Raw genomic sequence first — 22,836 nt, forward strand, 5'->3', positions numbered from 1 at the left:
TCTTTACTGGTTTCTATTTCAGACCAGATTATTAAAACTTAGCAGAAAATGATTTATAGCTTCATTCAAAACTGGAAACCTCATCAGGTTGAAAAATGAATACTAAACCAGCCTAAACTTCAAGGGGGACTGGAAGTCCCACATTTTTTGTGGTATTATGTGGCATCACAACTGCGGGCAGTGATTAAATGGCATAGTGATTGTGAGATTAAACCCTGGATATGACTCAAGCAGGATGTTGTGGGTGACATCTCATTAGAGATAAGGGTTTTGCTGCTTCAGAGGTCAAGCTGACTCCCTGATGTAATTTTCCCCTTTTACCAGACTAACACTGAATATACGGAGTAAGTGGTGGCGTGCATTGGTGGGAGACAGGGACTACAATTTTTGTTCTACCTTCCTAAAGAATAAGGATTTCCTGCTGGGAAATACATCAGCTATTGTAATAAAATAGAGGTCTTTGGGACTGACCAGATTGGAGCAGGTCTGGGATGGACAAGGAGTGGTAACACAGAGGTATAACCTTGGCTGTCAAGGATAGATCAACACATATTCAATTGGCTCATTTTATACACCAGATCATAGATGATCTTATGAAAGGTAAGATATTATCTGAAGGCTATTATGAGCAAGATGACAAGATCATGAGGTCCATCTCTAAAGTTTATGCCCTGCTGAATGCAGAGTTGAAGGATAAAACCACCCATATTGCAGTTTGGGAGAGTGATTTAAGGAAAGTTATAGATGAGAACACCTATGACCATTGCTTTATGGTTATTGTTACAAGTTCTGTTTCTTCTTTTATAACTGAAAATAGTTGGTACCTAACCCCGGTGAAATTTCATAAGATTTACCCTTTAGTGGCTGACAAATCCTGGAGGGGATGTGGAGGATTAGGTTCTTTTTTTTCATATCTGTTGGGAGTGTCTGGAAGTAAGCAGATACAGCAGAGTTGCTTACCTGTAACAGGTGTTCTCCGAGGACAGCAGGATGTTAGTCCTCACGCATGGGCAACATCACTGGATGGAGCCCGGTCTGGAACCCCGATCCCAAAGACTCCAGAACCCTCAAACATGCCCCACTGAGCTTGCGCAGCTGCAGCCCCCATCCTGCTCAACAAGATGTGATCTGCAAGGAGATTGCTACTGCTTCAAATGCTTAAGGATAGATTCAATCTTTTATCATGAGCATCCTTCAAGGCCACTCCTTCCACAGGAATAGAGGTCTGCTTGGAGACTGCACAAACAAGTGCGTCTACCTTCGCAAAATATAAGCGCTTTCTTACCACTGGATCCAGAGAGTGCAGGCCCTCCAAAACCCGACCTCCTTTGAAATTATCCTCTGGGCCTGCCTGCCCCCCCCCCCCCCAAGATCAATCAATTCTTGAATGGCCTCCATCATGGGGAAAAAAACAAGAGGCTTTATACAAGGAAACCGAAATGGAATTTTTCTTTGGCTCAGACACTGAATCTGCCCCAGGAACTCCAAACATTTTCAAGGTCTGGGAAATCAGAGCTGGCAGTTCATCTCTATGAAAGGACTGAAACATAGTTCTATACGGTTCTAATACTGGGGTAATTTCGCTATCCTCAAGAAAGTCAGGATTGGCGGTGTCATCCGTGCCATCCAGATCTCAATCTGGAGGTCCCACTGCCACTCTAGGAGTACTTCTGCGCTTGATAGAAGGTCCAGGCAAGGTTCCTACTTGCGCCTCTGCTCTGGAAGCATTGGACAGGGTTGAGGACTGCACCTGAATAAAGGATTGCAACCCCTGGAAAAATTCTAGCCAGGAAAAGGTAGAACCATCCAGACCAGAAGGTACCCAAGGAGTACTCCCTGAGCTACCCTCCCCTGCTGAGGAACCAGTTAGGGGAGTTGCAAAATCAAGCGCCCCCACCTGAGTCATCTTTACCCAGACCCACATCAGGCTTAGTGAAATCATAGGAAGACAATTCTCCCTGAGCCTCCAAACAGCGCTGGCACAAATCAGCGGGCACTCCAGACTGAGAGGCCCGAATATGACAAGCCCTGATTGTTAGACATGATGCAAGACTGCCCTTCCTCTTCTCCACCCACAGTGGCCAGATCCCATCTCTCGTCACAGCCTCCATACAGCAGTTGTATGCTCGGTGCAGCAGAGCCCATAGCTGGCTACCATCAGGGATGGCCTCAAATGCATACTGCATACCTTAGTGCACAGACTGGCAGCTGCAGCATGCCTCTGAACAAAGCCTGCGGCTGTAGGCAAAGACAGGGTGGAAGGAACAGGGAAAGTACTTTGAGCATGAGAAACCAAGTAAATTTGTGGGAATAGAAGATGAGAGCAAGTGTGTACATGCTGGAGGAGAAGTGAAAGTATCTCACGCCACCACTCTCTTTAATCCCTACAGCAAGACTCACCCTATCATCCCCTCTGTTATTATGCTGACATCAGAATCTATGAGAGCAAAACTAACGTAGTGTGTGAAACATAATTTGAATCAGTGGCACCACGTATTGGCTGTTATCAGCTCTACATATATCTTTAGAGTTATAGAAAGGCTTTTCACTGAATCAGAAAAACTTATGCATTACTGAAAACATTAGGCATCTACTGGAAAACAAGACAATAGTTCAATTAAGAGCCATTGTTACACTGACAAACTTCTATTTTCTAGTTTTTACTGAAGCCAGGTGAAGACCGCTTCATTTTACAGCAAACAAATATTGCTTGCTCAGGAGATAAAAGGTTAGCCACAGTATTTTATTTTTTTTTAACACTACAAGTCCCTTTATCTCGACATACTGAAATTCTTCAAAGATTCTGTAATCAACTGTGGTTTGAAAGATAGCTCCTTAGTGCAAGGGATGATTTTGTCCATTCTATAAATCATTCAGTCCCACAGTGCTCACCTTGCACTGAAAATGAATTCTGCTTCCTTCTTTCCACATCTCGGTTTGCAGAGTTTGTCCGGGTAGCACAGGTTTAACAAAGCGAACCTATAAAATAAAACATTTTTTTTTTAAATATATATACACACATACAGCATACAAAAGTTCTCTTTTCAATGGCATGAATGCAATATTGGAATAAGACTGTATTAAGTTGTACAACTCAAAATCTTTTTAATTTAACTGTTTTATATTTTTACAATGACATTACAAGAAATATCATGTACAGATTTGTCTAATGTACAAAATAAAATTTATTTATTTATTTATTTTAAGTTTTTTTATACCGATTTTCCTGCATAAAATGCATATCAAACCGGTTTACAATGAAACAGAATGAGCAGGAAGTAAAATTCCTTAGTCTAATACATTTAAACATAATATTTAAACATAAATATAAACATATTTATTTAAAAATAAATAAGTTCAGCCAATGAACAGAGATCGGAACATTCAAACTCCCTCACAACCATTCCCTGCCCTATACCCTCCCTCACCCCATTTATCATATACCAACTCATAAATTTTAACTTTTACTCTGAAATCCTAATAAGAGAATGAAATGCAAGAGACAAACACACCATAGGTGTCATTTATCTGCTAGTAAAACGACGGCAAGTTAAAAATGCCGGCAATTTGCAGTGCCCCTTGATTTGTCTTGGTTTCCCATAACTGTCGCTGATTTGAATTAAGCTGTAGTGGGGCAATCCACCAAACATCTATAGCATTAGAGACTACCAGCAGTGTTTTAAAGCCACATTAACCAGAGTACTAAAGATATGGAAGAACAAAATGAAAAAATTAGGTCATTCAAGGTGGATTATTACTAGATCATTGTAATAAAGAAAAGTACACTATTTTACCAAAATCACATTTTCTCAAGCTACTTAGAATGAGTTTAGAATCAGGCAAGACATCTTCCATTCTCCAAGATATTTTTTTTTTAGTCATAATTCTGCTTAAACATGAGTAAATGTTATATATGGAATTACAATACTTTTCAGAAACCAGTTCAATGGGAACAGCAATATCTTTAGAGAGAAGTTCAATTTCAAGAAATCTGGAGGTTGAATATTCAAAAGTCATTTAGATAGATAACTGAGAAGTTATATGTCTAAAAGCTAAACCAGCAAATTTCAAAACTTATAGCCAGATAATGAGTTATCCAGCTATAATTTAGCTGGATAACTCATGTCGGGGGCATTCCAGGAGGAGAGGAATTAGCTGCATAGGTTAACTGGCTAACTCAGATATTTGGAGTTAGACGGTTAACTTATGTGGCTAACTAGTAGTGCTGCTGATCTGTCCTAAAGTTAGCCAGATAACATATTAGGCTAGCTTTAAGATTTCTGGGTATATTCAGTGGCGTGACTGCACCGCTGAATATACCCTGCTAGTTAGCTGTGTAAGCTGCTCAATGGCTGAATTTTTAGTAGGATGACAAATTTTTGCAGGGTGAGCTGAAGAAGCGGCAAGGGAGATGAATACCAAGCATTTTCCAGTGACCAGTTAACTGCTGGATGTTTAGGATCCAACCATTTCTTCTTTAATGAAGACAGCACAAACAGCATAGTATCTTGAAACAAGATGAAATTTTAATGCCAAAAATGGATTACCTTTTCCCTTCATAAAGCTCTGGTAGTCATAAATACTTTAGACTGTAAGAATCCCATAAAAATAATGGCTCTGAAATGAAGTTAAACTTCAAGGAAATTAGGAATAAAAAGTAAAAAGAAAAAAAAAAAGATTTTAACCACTCTTTGAATTTGCCATTTTAGCTACATTTAAGAAAACGTGTCTGGTGGCTAGATTCCTGATGTTTGCACTTCCAATATTGAGCAAAACTGCTGCTTCGCTGTGTCCAGGGAGTGGTAATCTGCATGGAGTTCAGCACTCCCAATCAATTTGAAAAGTTGGCTCCTGGGGACACTTATAATGGTGAATTCTGCTTCAAAGTACAGTTTCTGAAACTGGGGCAAATGTTTTGCACTGATTAAAAAAAACTAACTTAATGGGGTTCTTAGATGACCACATTTTAAACAGAAAAGTGAAGTCTGCTTATGTGTAAGAGGTGTTCTCTAAGGACAACAGGACGCAAGTCCTCACAGATGGACGGGGTCATTCGACTGAGCTTAGCTGGTGAAGATTCTACAATGCTTCTAGAAACTTTGACATGTGTACCGTCCCAAGTCATGAACTTTGCAGACCCCCTTCAGTTTGTAATAAAAAAAAAAAAAAAAGCTAACTCTAGAATATTTGATCCAGTTCCCAGCTGAGGCAGGGGGTTTCAGCAAGAACTAACATCTTTCTGTCCTCAGAAAACATCGGGTACAGATAAGCAACTTTCACTTTCTCCAAGGACAAGCCGAAGGTAGTAGTCCTCACAAGGTAGAATCCACAGCTACAGGCTGCAACAAAATAGATTTAAAAAAAAAAACCCACCAGAAAAACATTACCAAAGGACAGATGTATTTCTGGTGGTAACGAGCCGATTTTCTTTTGTCTTTTTTCAATAAGGGCAACCTGGAAATAACAGGTGGCCCTGGAGGAAGGACAGAGTTGGATTCTAAACCTCAGACAGACTCTGTGGAACAGATCAATCAAATCTACTGTTGCACCGGGAGTCCTGATCTAACCAGTAATGGATGTGAATGTGTGGGCTATGCTCCACGTCACAGCCTTCCAAATCTCTTCCATGGAGGCTGATCTCAGCTGAGTCACGAACGCTGCCATGGCTTTTTCACTAATGAGTGTTGCTATACCCATTAAAGTCAGACCTGCCTGGGCAAAAATCAAAGAGATGCCATCTGCTATCAAATTAAAAAAGGCATCCTTGGCTATGGCAATTCGAGCTTTGTTAGTGGCAAAGGAAACAAGAAGCTGGGTGTATTTTCCAAGGGCTCAGTCTGCTCCAGACAGAAAGTTATTTTGCAATCTAAACTATGCAAGGCTTGTTCATCTTTCAGCACATGTGGACTGGTAAACAAAATGTTGGACGTACAACTGGTTAAGATGGACATCCAATATTACCACCCTACTATGAATAAACTTAGGATTAGTTGGATAAGTCACTCTGGCCTAGAGTTTATTAATGTGAGCCAATGTGACCACCATAAAAAATATGACCTTCCCAGACAGCTCCTTCAGCTTAATTGAGTTTAATCACTCAAAAGAAGATTTCATCAACTGGCTGAGTACCATGCTGAGGTCCCAAGATTCAACACACAGCAGGAGGCTTAATGAAGACAAACAAACAAACAAGCCCCAAATTAAACTACAACTAAAGGCAGTACAGGGATAGGTTTACCTTCTACATGATTATGATAAGCATCAGCCGCACAGAGATGAACACAAATGGAATTAGGTCAGGAAGACAGACCTAGTGAACCTAATACAGGTAGAAGGTGGTGAATCAGGAAGCTGAGAGAGAGAGAGTGAACAGAATAATGTAACAAAGAGAGAGGACAGAAATAAATAAAGAGAGCGAGAGAACAGAACCATGACCATTAGGGTCTGTGGAAAAACTAGAACTAAGAGGAACTCCACAGGATGGCATGCACATGCTCAGTGGAGAATTTCAAAACCTCTTGAAGCTTTATAGTAATCTTCACCAACTGAGCTCTGTCAGATGTCACCCTCCTGTAAGAACTGCCAAATCCTGCTTGCCCTCTGAGAATGTTGCTTTGCATAACCCTGGTAAACAAAAGTCTTCTAGTATTGAAAGAGTTACTGTCACGGTACCTTATGGTTTTTCCACTGTCTAAGCATATCGAAAGCAATGGAAAAAGACAATTTAGCTATTTGATTTTACCATATACATTTTTGTCCTTCTCAATTCTCTTTAATACGACAATTATATAAACAATAAGATTTATTTTTTTCTTATGATTTCTTTATGCTGGATTAAGGTAACAGTTAACTTTTTATTCTCTCTCTGCCAAATAGAAAAAAAGTATCGCCACACAGAGAGCTGAAATGTAAACAGAATGATGGACCAATACTGGTTATTGGAGGAAATTGGAAGGACATATATTATCTACTCCTAAGGTCACTGGAGTTCCAGTTTTTGGAAAAATAGTGAACATCGAAATACCAACATAACTAAAGAACATCCAGCTAAACCTACCGTAGACGGTAACTTTCAAACCAGCGCACAGGACCTTTGGTGCACAACCCCGATTCGCAACCAGTTTATAACTTGCACGCATATATGCACATGTTATATAATAGCCTGACTGCACATATGTGCACCCATTTTAAAATGGACATACACCTATGAGCGTAAATCCTGCTTCTACTGCATAAGTTGGGGAATTTTAAGAATTTCGCATACCCACGTCATTACCAGTTTCACCAGTTCATTCACCCAGTTAACAGCTAGGTCCTCCAAACTCTCCTAATTTAATAGCCTTCACTCCTCCCTGTTACCCCAGACCCTTTAAACCGATGAATAGCTCTGGGGGGGGGGGGGGGTTGTTTTTCTTAACTTACACTCATCCCTAGCAGAAGTAAACTTACATGCCCCTGGACCTGGGTGTGCACCCAGGCCTGTAAGTATTTATGCACACATCTCTTGGCCATGTCCCAAAATGCCCATGCCCTATCCCTTTTTGAAAACTTTTAAGATGTGTGCATAGCAGGAGAATACGTACGGATCTGGATGGCTTTTAAAATTTGGTCAGCATGCACCAGACAAACTTGTGCGTACATCCCCCAACTGATGCGCACGCCAGGCTTTTAAAATTCACCTCTTAGTGTACAGCAAGCTGAGAAATCCTGCCTACTAGATGGACACAGACTAAAAAGAAAAAATACTAGGCTAAATGCCTTAAAAAGGGTGCTCGGTGACTGCTGGGCACATCTGTTCTTTGTACCCTTCACTGAGACAAGTCCATCAGGTTTGCTCAACCTGCCACTCTTTCAATTGAGGTTCTCTCAATTTCATGTGCTTTTAATTAATGTAAACATTTCAAATCCTAATAAATACCACTGAAATAGTGAAGAGGCTTTGCAACTAAAGAAGCATTAATTACCTGCAAAGGAAACAAGCATACCTTAATTGCCCTGAACTTATTCACATCATTATCTGCATAATGCTTCAAAATATGCCGAGCAGCAAACCCGAATGTGCATAAACCATGCAATATAGGCACCTGGAAGCCTGGGGAGAAAAAACAGTAGTTCTTGAAGATGATGGTGGCAAATTGTTCACTTTTCAATAAAACGAATACAGAACAAATTACCCATTACAGCAAGATATACAGTGTACTGCGATAATGTAATTGCCTCCTTTCAAGTTGATCAAGCCTTCACTGGACTGATAGAATACTAGTAGAAAGGTTTTACAGCTTTTGTGAAACGCTTGTCCCTGATAATGCCAAGATGAGACTTATTTAACTTAATAGCTAGACAGATGACTCCCAAAGGCAGAGTCCAGTTACTAATGGGAAGTTCTCCCAATAATGTCTGAAATTGGCAGACACTACTACTGAACACATTTACACTTCGAAAATTCAATGAGGTAAAGGGCAAGGAATATCTTCAGACAGGGTAAACACTGTTTTCAATGTTCATTAGACTTGGGTCTCTTTAATTTCACCTCATGCTTTCAACTACCAAGGAAGACTGCCTAATTTGTTTTGTTTTTTTAAACAAGTTTACAATATGGTGCCCCTACCTAAATTTATTTTCTGTACCTTATTTGGCAAATTAGCCAGATTGATATAATGACTTACAATATACATTTTGGATGGTTCCTTGAACAAAAAATAAATATTCCACATTGAATATATTGTACTTTTTGTGCATTATGTTCACATCAAAGTGGTGGCTAAATCAAAGCAAAATTAAATAAAATTGTGTCTGAGCTTCCAGATGCTCTAGCTGGGTATAATTCAATAGTCCTAGTACCTTGAATATTGCTTGAAACTGCCATACTTGTAACAGATTAGGGTAGGTTTAAACTTTCATGCTTTTGTTTTTGTTTTTTTTTTTTACTTTGGAAGATTCTCTGCTTTCAGACTCTCTGGCTAGGCTATGTATTGGCTAGCAGCTCCCTCATACATTTCTGTTTTTCTTATGTACAGTAGATACATCTTAGCAAAAAGAGAAGTTTTTCCTGTAACTTTGCTCAATAAGACAAAGTAGTCCTGAACCAGACCTGCTATATATAAAACATTATACACTAGTGGTTATAAAAGCAAAAGTAAATATAGTTTTGACTGCAGATACATTTCAGTTTTTATTAACAGGAATAAAAGCAATGGAAGTAACTGTGGGGCAGCAGATTTTAGAGGGAACTTTGGGAGGGTGCTATATCTTTGTCCAACTCATTGGATTGAGAATGGAGATTGCTAATCTTAAGGCAAACTTGGCCAAAATTAAAAAGGCTTCCCCACATATTCAGCGTCCACCAAATGTACCCTTTCTCCCACACAGGACCAGAAAAGGAGAGCAGATTGATTACAGTGGGGGTCAGGAAAGATAAGGGCTGTGAGTCAGAGACATATCCCTCAAACAATACCACTAATCAATTCTTCTATGGCGAAGGCAAGAGACTTAATAATGGAAAAGCAGAAGAAAAATGCAATTGATTGCCCGATCAACTGAACCTTAGATTAAGGCTGTCACATTTTCAAATGGAATGTTATTACTATACAGCACTTTTGCTTACAGCTTTGTCATCTCTTAATGAAAGATTTTAGAGATAAAACCCTACTTAAAAGCTCAACAGCAGAGACAGCAGGTAAAAAGTAAAGAACTTCCTTCTCCAAGTTCGGCTACCCTTGTTAAATGTAACTGTACTTTCGGACACCACAGTTCTAGTTTTTTGTTTATAATGCACTCCTGTTCGATGTAAACCAGCAAGATATGTTTTCATGATTGCCGGTATATAAAAACTCTAAATAAATAAATAAAAAATAAAAAACATTAGAAATTATGAACCAACTTTTTGAAGGGGTTAATAAACATGCAGATAAAGGTGAACCGGTAGATGTAGTGTGTATTTGAATTTTCAGAAGGCATTTGACAAAGTCCCTCATGAAAGGCTTCTACGAAAACTAAAACGTCATGGGATAGGAGGCGATGTCCTTTCGTGGATTACAAACTGGTTAAAAGACAGGAAACAAAGAGTAGGATTAAATGGTCAATTTTCTCGGTGGAAAAGGGTAAACAGTGGAGTGCCTCAGGGATCTGTACTTGGACCGGTGCTTTTCAATATATATATAAATGATCTGGAAAGGAATACGACGAGTGAGGTTATCAAATTTGCAGATGATACAAAATTATTCAGAGTAGTTAAATCACAAGCAGATTGTGATACATTACAGGAGGACCTTGCAAGACTGGAAGATTGGGCATCCAAATGGCAGATGAAATTTAATGTGGACAAATGCAAGGTGTTGCATCTAGGGAAAAATAACCCTTGCTGTAGTTACATGATGTTAGGTTCCATATTAGGAGCTACCACCCAGGAAAAGATCTAGGTATCATAGTGGGTAATACTTGAAAATCGTCGGCTCAGTGTGCTGCAGCAGTCAAAAAAGCAAACAATGTTAGGAATTATTAGGAAGGGAATGGTTAATAAAACGGAAAATGTCATAATGCCTCTATATCGCTCCTTGGTGAGACTGCACCTTGAATACTGTGTACAATTCTGGTCGCCGCATCTCAAAAAATATATAGTTGCGATGAGGAAGGTACAAGGAAGGGCAACCAAAATGATAAAGGGGATGGAACAGCTCCCCTATGAGGAAAGGCTGAAGAGGTTAGGGCTGTTCAGCTTGGAGAAGAGACGGCTGAGGGGTGATATGATAGAGGTCTTTAAGATCATGAGAGGTCTTGATCGAGTAGATGTGACTGTTATTTACACTTTTGAATAATAGAAGGACTAGGGGGCATTCCATGAAGTTAGCAAGTAGCACATTTAAGACTAATCAGAGAAAATTATTTTTCACTCAACGCACAATAAAGCTCTGCAATCTGTTGCCAGAGGATGTGGTTAGTGCAGTTAGTGTAGCTGGGTTCAAAAAAGGTTTGGATAAGTTCTTGGAGGAGATGTCCATTAACAGCTATTAATCAAGTTTACTTAGGGAATAGCCACTGCTATTAATTGCTTCAGTAGCATGGGATCTTCTTAGTGTTTGGGTAATTGCCTGGTTTGGCTTCTGTTGGAAACAGGATGCTGGGCTTGATGGACCCTTGGTCTGACCCAGCATGGCAATTTCTTATGTTCTTATGTTATTAACTTTGATGTAAAAACAATAAGTAGATTATTGTAAAGCCAGTCATTCCTGACATGAGCCCTTCACTAGAAACTGACCTCCAAGAGCAGCAAAATTAGGGTCGATGTGCAAAGGATTCCAGTCACCGCTGAGCCGGTACAATGCAGCCTGTGAACACAGAAAACAATTTTCTAAATAACAAACATTTCTAAAACTACTGGGAGTGCTCAGCTGGTATAAGCTGTGTGATAGGGATACATGACAAACTACTTACCTACAGTTTCTAACTCCCACAATAAACACAAATTCAATGTAATTTCAGCACTTGTCATTAAGAACTGCACAACTGTAAAACGAGAGGTCTATATTCAGATATAGTCCGGATAGCAAAGTTAGCTGGATAAACCTATCCAACTAACTTTGGAGGCATATTAAACAGTTCAGCCAAACTACTGAATACAGGTGGCTATCTTAATTAGATATCAGGATAACTATAGCCAGCTAACTTTAGGTCAGCTCTTTGACTCGACCAGACTTAGCTGGCTAAATCATCTGGCTAACTCTGAATATTGGAAAACACAAAAGGATTAGATGTACAAGTCTTTTTCAATCTTTATTGCAGTGGAGACTTTTTTTTTTTTTTTTTTTTTAACAGTGCCCGACTCAGGCCGAGTTTCTCCACTGCAATAAAGATTGAAAAAGACTTGGGCATCTAATCCTTTTGTGTTTTCCTAACGGCTTTTTTTAGATCACCTACCTTCTTGTTTTCTGGGGCCTAACTCTGAATATTGGAGTTAGCCGGCTAACTCAATTCCTCCCAGTTATATCCCTGGATCACCCCTAACTTAACCTGCTAAATTCTAGCCATCTAACTTATTAGCCAGCTAGAATTTAGCTAGATAAATGCTAAATATAGCCAGGTAAGCCATTTAGATGGATAACTATTACATTATCCGTCCAAAAGGCTTTTGAATATGGACCTCAGAGCTATCAAAAGATTGCGTGCCAGCTGTCAGAAAGAACATCCAGATTTTATACACCAATGAACACTGCTGCCACCCACTGGACAGACATGGGTGACTAAATTATCAAGGACCATTTAAAACCTTTGATCATAGATGATGCAAACCTTATATAGCAGCAGTTCAACATTCCTGACAAGGTTCACCTACATTTACCTTTGTTGCCAAGGTTATAAAAGCAGCACTACTAAACAGCTGCCTTTTGGTATGAAAAGAAAGAAAAAGAACCAATAAAGCAAATGTTGCTTACCTGATGTAACAGGTGTTCTCACAGGACAGCAGGATGTTAGTCCTCACAAATGAGTGATATCGAGGATGGAGCCCACCACGGAAAACTTCTGTCAAAGTTTAACTGAACTTTGACTGGCCCCTACTGGGCATGCCCAGCAAGGCACTGACCCTGCAGCCAGCAGGGGTCTCCCTTTAGTCTGATTTTCAAAGCTACAGGCAGTGCCTAAAAAAGTAAAAACGAAAACGAACCCAACACTGCGGAGTGGCGGGCGGGTTTCGTGAGGACTAACATCCTGCTGTCCTGTCAGAACACCTGTTACATCAGGTAAGCAACATTTGCTTTCTCACAGGACAAGCAGGATGGTTGTCCTCACAAATGGGTGAGTACCGAGCTGAGGATGTCCTGACTTGCACCAAATGCCCCCAACGACGTGCAACAGGCACAACAACTGGGGTGGAATTTGGTAAAGGGCATCCGCACCCTACCGGGAAGGTGGAAGGGTGTTGGTACATCAGGTTGGAAAAAGGTTACGCAAGATAGATTGGCCGAAGATGGAGTCCTGTCTTCCAGCTTTGTCCAAACAATAGTGGGCTGCAAAGGTATGGAGAGAACGCCAGGTTGCAGCTTTACAGATGTCAGGAAGCGGCACCGATCGAAGGTGTGCCACTGACGTCGCCATGGCCCTCACAGAGTGTGCTTTAACACGGTCTTGAAAAGGAATGCCAGCTTGCTGATAGCAAAAAGAGATGCAGTCCGCCAACCAGGAGGAAAGAGCCTGCTTACCCACAGGTTGTCCTAACTTGTTAGGATGGAAAGAGACAAATAATTGAGTGCTCTTCCTGTGTGCAAGTGTACGGTCTAGATAAAAAGCTAGAGCTCGTTTGCAGTCTAGGGTATGCAGAGTCTGTTCCCCGGAGTTGGAGTGGGGCCTGGGAAAAAAGATAGGTAGTATAATGGATTGATTCATATGAAACTCCGAAACTACCTTAGGTAAGAATTTAGGGTGAGTGCGGAGTACTGCCCGGTCCTGCAGGAGTTTAGTGTAAGGCGGATAGGTAACTAGGGCCTGTAATTCACTAACCCTGCGAGCTGAAGTGATAGCTAAAAGGAATAACACTTTCCATGTGTGATATTTTAGGTCACAGGATTGCAGAGGTTCGAAAGGTGGTTTCATAAGGCGACCAAGAACCAGATTAAGGTCCCAAGATGGGGCCGGTGGACGTAAAGGTGGCTTCAGATGGAGCAAGCCTTTAAGAAAGCGTGTTACCAGGGGTTGTACTGAAATAGGAACACCCTCTATACCTTTATGGAAAGCGGCTACCGCACTGACATGCATCCTAATGGAAGAGGTTTTAAGACCGGATTCTGATAGATGCCATAAATAGTCCAAGAACTTAGAGATTGGACAGGAAAGGGGATCAAGGGACTGAGAAGTGCACCATGATGTGTACCTTTTCCATTTATATGAATAGGATCTTCTGGTGGAGGGCTTTCGTGAAGCTATCAAGACACGAGAAACCGAATCCGAAAGGTTAAAAGGCTGGAGAACTAGCCTTTCAACATCCATGCCGTCAGGGACAAGGCCTTGAGGTTGGGATGGAGGAGGCATCCGTCGTTTTGAGTGAGCAGATGCGGATCCATTCCCAGAGGGATGTGCCTGCGGATGGAGAGATCCTGGAGTATGGGAAACCACACCTGGCGTGGCCAGTGGGGTGCTATCAGGATCATGGTTCCTCCGTCCTGGCGAAGCTTCACGAGAGTCCTTGACAGAAGAGGAAGTGGAGGGAATGCATAGAGCAGACCTGTCGTCCACTTGAGGGAGAAGGCATCCCTCGGCCGAGAGTACTGGCTTCGAATGAGAGAGCAGTAATCGTCCACCTTGTGGTTCTGAGGGGACGCAAAGAGGTCTATGCGGGGAGAACCCCACTTGCGAAACAGAGAGGTCGCTACCAGAGGGTCTAGCGACCACTCGTGTGGTTGGAAGACACGGCTTAGCCGGTCTGCCAACACATTGTCTACTCCCGGCAGGTAAGTGGCCCTGAGGTACATGGAGTGGGAGAGGGCTTCTGTCCAAATCTGCGCAGCTTCCTGACACAGAAGGAAGGAGCCTGTGCCTCCCTGCTTGTTTATGTACCACATGGCCACTTGGTTGTCTGTCTGGATTAAGATTATCTGATTCAAGAGATGATCTTTGAAAGTTCTGAGCACGTAGCGGATTGCTCGAAGTTCCAAGAAATTTATCTGGTGTTCGGCTTCGTCTGGTGACCATAACCCTTGGGTTTGGAAATCGTCCACATGGGCTCCCCAACCGATGTGGGAAGCGTCGGTGGTTAGGATTACTTGTGGATCTGGTAGGAGAAAAGGTAAGCCCTGAAGGAGGTTGACCTGAGTCGTCCACCAGGTTAAAGACAGACGTAGCGCTTGTGTAACTGTGACTATGGAGGACAGAGGCTGAAAAGCTTGAATCCATTGGTGTCGCAGAGTCCATTGTGTTACTCTCATGGCTAGTCGGGTCATGAGAGTGACTTGAACCGAGGATGCCATATGTCCTAGGAGAATGAGGAATTGGCGAGCCGTGACAGTGTTTTGAGACTGGAGCTGGCGAGCTAGGGACATGAGAGTTTGGACCCGTTGAAGCGGAAGGTAGGCCTTTGCCTGTAAGGTGTCCAAGTCTGCTCCAATGAAGGATAAGGTTTGAGATGGGACTAAGCAAGATTTCTCGTAATTGACAAGAAACCCTAAGGAAAGGAGTGTGTGAATTGTCAATTTTAGGGAGGATTGAGCAATCTGAGGGGTGGAGGCCCTGATTAGCCAATCGTCCAGGTAGGGGTAAACGTGGACACCTTCCTTCCTGAGGAATGCTGCTACCACTACGAGACACTTGGTAAAGACTCGTGGAGCAGATGCCAGACCGAAAGGTAGTACCCGGTATTGATAATGGTTGCGGCCTACCAGAAACCGCAGATACTTGCGATGGGATTGTGTAATCGCAATGCGGGTATAAGCGTCCTTGAGGTCGAGAGAGCACAGCCAATCCCCCTTTTGCAGCAGAGGGAGCAGCGCGCCCAGGGTTACCATCTTGAACTTTTCTTTTTGAAGGTATTTGTTGAGGGCCCGAAGGTCCAAAATGGGACGTAGCCCCCCTGATTTCTTTGGTATGAGGAAGTACCTGGAATAGAATCCCTTCCCTCGTTGAGAAGGAGGGACGGGTTCTATAGCATTTGATTGCAGAAGAAGGGATACTTCCTGTTGTAATTGAGTCAAATGGCTGGTTAGACTCCATGCTTGAAGAGGCGGGGAGTCTGCCGGAAGAGTTATGAAGTTGAGGTGGTAACCCTGTGCGATAATTGCTAGCACCCACTGGTCTGAGGTGACCTGTATCCAGCGTTGTAAAAAGTGGTACAGTCGACCCCCCACAGGGATGTCTGGGAGTAGGATGTGGCATGTGCTCCGTACAGGGAAGTCAAAGGCCCGCCGCAGGCCCAGGAGGTGGGGCTACAGCAGGTCTTTGTTTCCTAGGCTGACGTGGCTGAGGTCTGTTGGAGGATCGAGCAGGACGAGGCCTGGCCGATGGAGGATAGTAACGACGTGGCCGAAAGAACGACTTTTTAGAGTCCTTCTTAGGTGGTTGTTTGGAGGACACCTCAGATGGAACAGATGAAAGTTGTTTCAACGCCTCGTGGTGATCTTTTAATTCTGCCACAATCTGCTGAATTTGTTCTCCAAACAAATTGTCCCCTAAGCAGGGTAAATCAGCTAGACGATCCTGGACCTCTGGGCGAAGGTTGGATGACTTTAACCAAGCCCAACGTCTGGCTGAGATGGCAGTAGCTGAAACTTTTGTGGAAGCGTCGAAGATGTCATAGGCCGTTCTGATCTCGTGCTTCCCTGCCTCAAACCCTTTGTTAAGAAGGGCTTGAAGCTGTGGCTGGTATTGGTCCAGCAATGTGTCAGCGTAGTCTTTCATCTGTTTAAGGATGGCTCTGTTATATTGAGTCATGTAAAGTTGGTATGAAGCTATGCATGAAATCAACATAGCCCCATGATACACTTTCCGTCCCACACTATCCAGGAATTTATTATCCTTGACAGGTGGAGTGGAAGAGTGTGGCTTTAGATGCTTGGCCTTCTTTTGCGCGGACTCAACCACAACAGAGCGATGATCCAGTTGAGGCTTCTGAAACCCTGGTGCTGACTGGACGAGGTATGTGGAGTCAGCCTTCTTATTAACTGGAGACACAGATGAAGGAGATTCCCAGTTTTTCTTTAAAAGGTCAAGAAAGACTTGGTGAATGGGGATGGAAGCGATGATTTTTGGAGCATCCAGAAATTGGAGCAGTTCCATCATCTGGTGTCTGTCATCGGTCTCAGATTGCAGCTGAAAAGGTACAATTTCTGACATCTCCTTTACAAAATTAATAAAGGAGAGATCCTCAGAAGGAGATCGTTTTCTACTCTCTGTAGGAGATGGTGGTGAAGGTAAATCTGTGTCAGAAGATGTATCATCACCCCAGGTATCGTAAGGATCATGTGGGGCTTGAAGCCCTGAAGGACCTGGTTGAGGATCCGAAGGCATCGAATGAAACCTTGATGGAATCGGTGCTGCAGGCGGAATTGGGAATGGCATCGAGGGCTTCGGGGCTGCCGATGGAATCGGTGCTGGTCCTGGAATCGATGGAGCCGAAGGATAGATCGGTGGAGAGATATGCGAAGGCACCGATGGGACCACCCCGGACGGGGGAATCAGAAACGGTGTTTCTCCTACCGATGAGAATCCTGTCGGAGACGATGGTGTTGTCGGTGCTACTGGAATCACCGATGGAAGGGCTGTCATAAATGCTTCCATGCGGCCTAGTAGCGGTGCTAGAGCGTCCACCAAAGGCTCGGTGGTCGGTTCCCTCCTCGGTGGCGGAGTCGGTGCCGGGGTCGGTGCCGGAGACGGTGCCGGAATCGATGCCGGAGACGGTGCCGGTGGAGGTTGGAACCTTTGCATCGCTTTCTCGATGGCCTCCTGGACCAGCCGGTCCAGTTCTGCCCGGAGACCAGGGGTAATGATACCCGGCTCGACGGGAGAGGGAGGCTGAGGCAGAGCCGGAGGGACCACCGTAACCGGTGGGATCACGGCTCCCACACCCCGAGAGGGTGAGGGTTTCCTCGGTGCCTGGGAACGAGACGTGGACGGTGCCAGGTCTGACCGAGGCTTTTTAGTCGGTGGCTCGGCCTGTTCAGAGGTCGATGGTTGTGAATCCTCGACGGGCAGAGACTTGTGCCGTCGATGGCGATGCTTGTCCTTCTGATCTCCTCGCCCATCCGGGGAGGGGACAGGAGTCGACGGCCGGGAAGTCATCGATGGTGGACGGTCACCGGAGGGTTGACGGTGGTGGTGCAACTTCGACGGTGCCGGTTCCGATGACGTCGATGCTATCGATGGCGTTGGGGTGGGTGCATGGAAGAGGAGCCCCATCTTCTCCATCCTGGCTTTGCGACCTTTAGGTGTCATTAAGGCACATTTGGTGCAAGTCAGGACATCATGCTCACTACCCAAACACAAAACACAAACCCTATGGGGGTCTGTGATTGACATAGTCCGGGTGCAATCCGGACAACGACGGAACCCCGTCGCCATGGCCTAGGGCCAAATTTAGCCGCGGGATCGGTAAGTGCCAACAGGCCTCGAGGGCCAAAAATCGACGGCAGTCGATAAAAAACGGCAAAAAACGTACCGGATTCCGCGAAGGTGACAAAAATTTGTCGAAGGGAGACCCCTGAGGAGCAAATTTTCTTCGGAAAGAAAAAACCGAATTCCTGTTAGGAACGTGGTAAGAAGAGCTCCTTTCACCGCGTGGCAACTGCTGCGCGGAAAAAAGAAGACTAAAGGGAGACCCCTGCTGGCTGCAGGGTCAGTGCCTTGCTGGGCATGCCCAGTAGGGGCCAGTCAAAGTTCTGTTAAACTTTGACAGAAGTTTTCCGTGGTGGGCTCCATCCTCGATGTCACCCATTTGTGAGGACAACCATCCTGCTTGTCCTGTGAGAAAGACATTTTTACTACACATCTCTGACTTTATCTACTTAGAGTAGCTCTCTGAACCCATGTACAGAACACAGACTTGCTACCTACACCCATAGGGATCAGGGAGCCATTGGGAAAAAGGAAACCAAAACACTAGTACAAATCAGAAATAAGGAATTTGAAAGACTGTAGATGAGATTGCAGAATCGTTATGCACCCAGTGTAAAGCAATATAGTTAACTCTATTACAACAGAGTGAGGACAGACGAGTTTCCTAATGTCTGTGACAGGTGGTTTAAGTACTTGAGGTAAAGCTATTCTATTCAGGTGCAACAGGTTTGTCCTTTCCCCCTGCTGAAAGCATCCTGCCACCAGATCTGCATCACCAGAAGATCACAAGTCCGAGCAGTTTTCCTGGTGCACTGGTACCTAATTTAATTTACTTATATTCCCCTTTTCAGTACTTCAAAGCAGATTACATTCAGGTACCATAGGTATTTCCCTATCCTCATAGGGCCCACCCCCTCCCCCCTTAAATCTAAAAAGGCCCTGGTGGTCTAGGTGGCCCCCGGCCTCTCTTCCCACCCCCAGTACTTCAAAGCAGCAGCACTGGTAACTCAGCGATGGCCTGGAGCACCCCCTAGTCCCAGGACAGTTAAAACTATTTTGGAAAAAGGTGCTGACCTGGCTTTGTTTCTATTACATGGCCAAAGTCCAATCCCTGGACTTTGCCCCATCACATGATTGTCATTAATCTGACTTCGCCCCCTTTTCCAAAATGGTGTCGACTGTCCTGGAGCCAGGGGATGCTCCAGGCTGCCGCTGAACTACCTATGCTGCTTCTTTGAGATAGTGGGGGTGGGGGAGGGGCAGGTGGACCTAGATTACCATGTGATCCTTTTCCTAATTCTCATATCATTCTCTCCAGGAGGTTTCTGACACTGGTATATCTAGACTAGCTACTTCTCCTATAAACCTGATTCCAACATCTCTCTTTCTCAGGAACCTTTCACTGACAAATGAAGACAGTGGTATTGAGGTTATAGCAGAGGACGACGTGAAGTCAAGTGGTCACTGTACTATGTGGTTCAACATAAAAAGGGGATCAGATCCACCCTACACTTTATAAAGCCGTATCTGTAGGAGGGGGATCTAAGAAGCACAAGGGAATTTGGACAGCAATAAAAAGAAGAAATTGAAATAGTAATAAATATGTGTGCCAAAGGGAAGACAATTAAGGGAAGAAGAAGAAAATGTAAAACAAGCAAAAAGAAAAACATTCAGGAAATACCAGCAGATGCAGGAAGAGGAGGAGGGGGAGAACAATAAAATTAGCAAAACAAAGGGAGTCAGGCAGTTAGACAAGCAAAGAAAGATTCAAAAGGTGGAATCTACTGCTGAATCAGTAAACTCAGGGATAAAAAACTTTCTTTAGCTATACAAGTCAAAAAAGGAAAACAAATTGGGAATAGTGAGAATTAAAGGGGAGCCTAAATTTAGGGAAGAAAATCAGATGTAAGCAGAAATCTTAAATTCTTTGTACAGTATTCACACCAGAAGCTGATGGACCACAGGCAACAGGCAAGAATACAAAGAACTGTGTAGACAATATATTACGATTCATTGAGGTTGTAGTAGTAAAAGTATTGGCACAATGAAAGGCAGACAAAGCTATGGTAGCTGATAGGGTACATCACAGAAAATTGAATGAGTTGAAGGAGGGGCTGACTGTATCCCTCACATCTCTGCTCAACATATCACTTGAAAAGGAGAGGTGCTAAGAGACTGAACAAGCCCAGATGTTCTACTCCACAATGAAAAAGCTGAAAATACAAACCTGTTAGTTTAACATCGGTGTGGACAAGGTTATGGAAACCAAACTGAAGAATAGACTACCTTGAAGCTAGTGAATTCCAGATCATAGGCAACATGGTTTCAGAAAGGGACGACTGGGCCATATAAAACAGACTGATTTTTTAAAATGAAGTGAATAGAGATTAGGGAGGTGAAGAAGATGTGGCCTAGCTAGATTTCGGTTAAGTCTGACACTTTTCCACATAAAATAAATAGTGAGCAACCTAGTCAGTGTAGAAGTTAGAATGAAATGTATAAACTCTGTAAGCAGTGGTTGGAAACAAGACTCATAGTGATTAATGGTGTTCAGTTTGATGAGGGGGGAAATGATCAGCAGAGTGCCAGAAAGATCTGTGGTAGGCCTAGTCCTTTTCAACTTCTTTGAGAGAGACATTGGGAAAGGGTTAGCAAGGAAAGAATGCTTGACTGCAGACGAGACAAATATTTGCAACAAAGCAGACATGCCAGAGAGGGTAGAGAAAATGAAAGACGATTTTAAAACAGTGAAGAACGCTAAAAAATAAATGCTAAATCATGCATGTTGGGATGCAGAAATTCAAGAACCAAGTACCAATATTTTCAAGTGAGAACCGGCACTTACCAAAGAGGAAACAGATGTGGTGGGGGAAGTGGGGGGGTCATCAAATCTGATGATATTAAAGGAGCCAGTCAGTGTAACAATACAGTTGGAAAAGGTAATAAAACACTGGGTAAAAGGGCCCAATTTGATAATGCTTTTCTCAAGCTTAGTAAATGCAGCACGAAGAGAGGCATCACTGGTAGAAATAAGAAAATAACTTTCTACAGGCCTCTGAGGACCCCCCCCCACCCCCACCCTTGGGTACTGTGTTCAGTTCTGGAAATCACAGCTACTAAAGGACTTTGACAAGGTAGAGACAGTTAAAAGGAGGATCATCAAATGATGCTTGTCCCACACTAAGCCATACAAAGGGGCCGATGCAATACAGTGCGCTCAGCCGAGCGCACTGTTAACCTGCAGTCAGATGCAGGTAGAATAGGTGCTAATCAATCCCCTAATACAATAAGGGGATTAGCGCGTAATTCAACGCGTCGAACGCGGAGTGAATCTAATAGCGCTCATCACATGCAAATACATGTGAATGAGGCTATTAGGCATTCACTCCCGATGCAAAAAAAAAAAAAATGTGCGTCTCAGATGCACATTTAACTGTCATCTATTAACCCCTGCCTGGAGCAGGGGTTAATAGCTGAGCGCATCAAAGACAAGTACAGAAAAGCAGAAAAAACTGCTTTTCTGTACTGCCTCCTACTTAATATCGTGATATTAAACAGGATGAAAAATTAAAGAAACAAAAAAAGTAAAAAAAAAAAAATTTAGACAGTTGGGTTCAGGAAACTGCGCTCGACTGACAAGCGTTCGCTTCCTGAACCCTCGGCGTCTGTTTTCCTGACCGGTGGACAGCCATCAGGAAACAGACACCGATAAACCCGGCGTCGATTTTCATGACTGCCGTCCACTGGTTAGGAAAACCGACGCTGGGTCTATCGGCCTTGGTTTTCATGAGGGCTGTCCACTGGTCAGGAAAAATGACGCCGAGGGTTCAGGAAGTGAACGTTTGTCAGTCAAGCGCAGTTTCCTGAACCCGACTGTCTATTCTGTTGGTTCTTTTTAAACTCTGTGTCTGTTTTCCTTGCCGGCAGACAGCCGAATCACGAAAACCGATTGGGTTCTCGTTAGCAAGGATGCGCTAGGTTTCGCACTGTTCAGCGCCCGCTTTCTAAGCGAATTTATTGCATTGGCCCCAAAGAGACTGAAGGAACTAAACATGAATTCTCTAGGGAAATATGATACAAACATTCAAATATTTATCGAGCTGCAATAAGATATTAGATAGTAGCATTTTTCACAAAATGAAAAGCCCAAAAATAAGGGGGTCATCATATGAAGCTAAAGACAGGGAATCACAAAAGGAATGCATGACATTACTTTTTTATCAAGAGGGTCGTGGAAATCTAACAGACTTCCAGGAAAGGTGATAGAAATCAGAACAATGCCAGAATTCAAACCTGAATGGGATAAACACAAAAAGGACCTTAAATGCAGGAAAATATCACAGATCAAGTAAGAACTATGACAGCACAGTAGGCAGGCACAAATAGGAAGACTGGGTGAAAGATTTGGTCTTTTTTTGTCACTATCTTCCATATTCTCTGTATCGAAGTTTTTTCTCCCTTTTATTTTAACTCTAACACTTTCCTTATCCATATTCCTGGATTTCAAGATGGCTGTCGTTTCTTCCCATGATGAAGAAGCCCATCCTTGAGTCCACTCCCTATTCAACATGAAACCTAACATTCTCCTTCTTTGTAAAGCTCTGAAAAGAGTAATATACCAACAACTGCGGACTTTCTTTTTTCCATCAATATGATGAACCTCTTTCCGTCTGGGTTCAGACCAATTCTCTTGACTGAAACTGTGCTTTTACACTTATTCACTAGTCTCGCATATCTATTGACTCTCACCAGTCCTTGGTTTCCTTGATCTGTCAGAAGTATTCAATATACAGTTAATCACTGTTG

The 22,836-nt window shown here is 43.1% G+C and overlaps 1 protein-coding gene across 1 annotated transcript in view; it reads right to left on the reverse strand.

Moving 5' to 3' along the window:
- The window catches only part of HSD17B4 (hydroxysteroid 17-beta dehydrogenase 4), a 424,146-nt gene that overhangs the window by 101,735 nt on the left and 299,575 nt on the right, over window positions 1-22,836 (reverse strand). The window contains exons 18-20 of the mRNA XM_029620119.1: window positions 11,255-11,324; window positions 7,986-8,092; window positions 2,893-2,979 (exon numbers count right to left, since the gene is read on the reverse strand). Coding sequence (XP_029475979.1) covers window positions 2,893-2,979; window positions 7,986-8,092; window positions 11,255-11,324 — 264 coding nt within the window. The remainder of the gene's footprint in view (window positions 1-2,892; window positions 2,980-7,985; window positions 8,093-11,254; window positions 11,325-22,836) is intronic.

This window comes from Rhinatrema bivittatum, chromosome 1 (genome assembly GCF_901001135.1).
Source record: "Rhinatrema bivittatum chromosome 1, aRhiBiv1.1, whole genome shotgun sequence".
NCBI lineage: Eukaryota > Metazoa > Chordata > Amphibia > Gymnophiona > Rhinatrematidae > Rhinatrema > Rhinatrema bivittatum.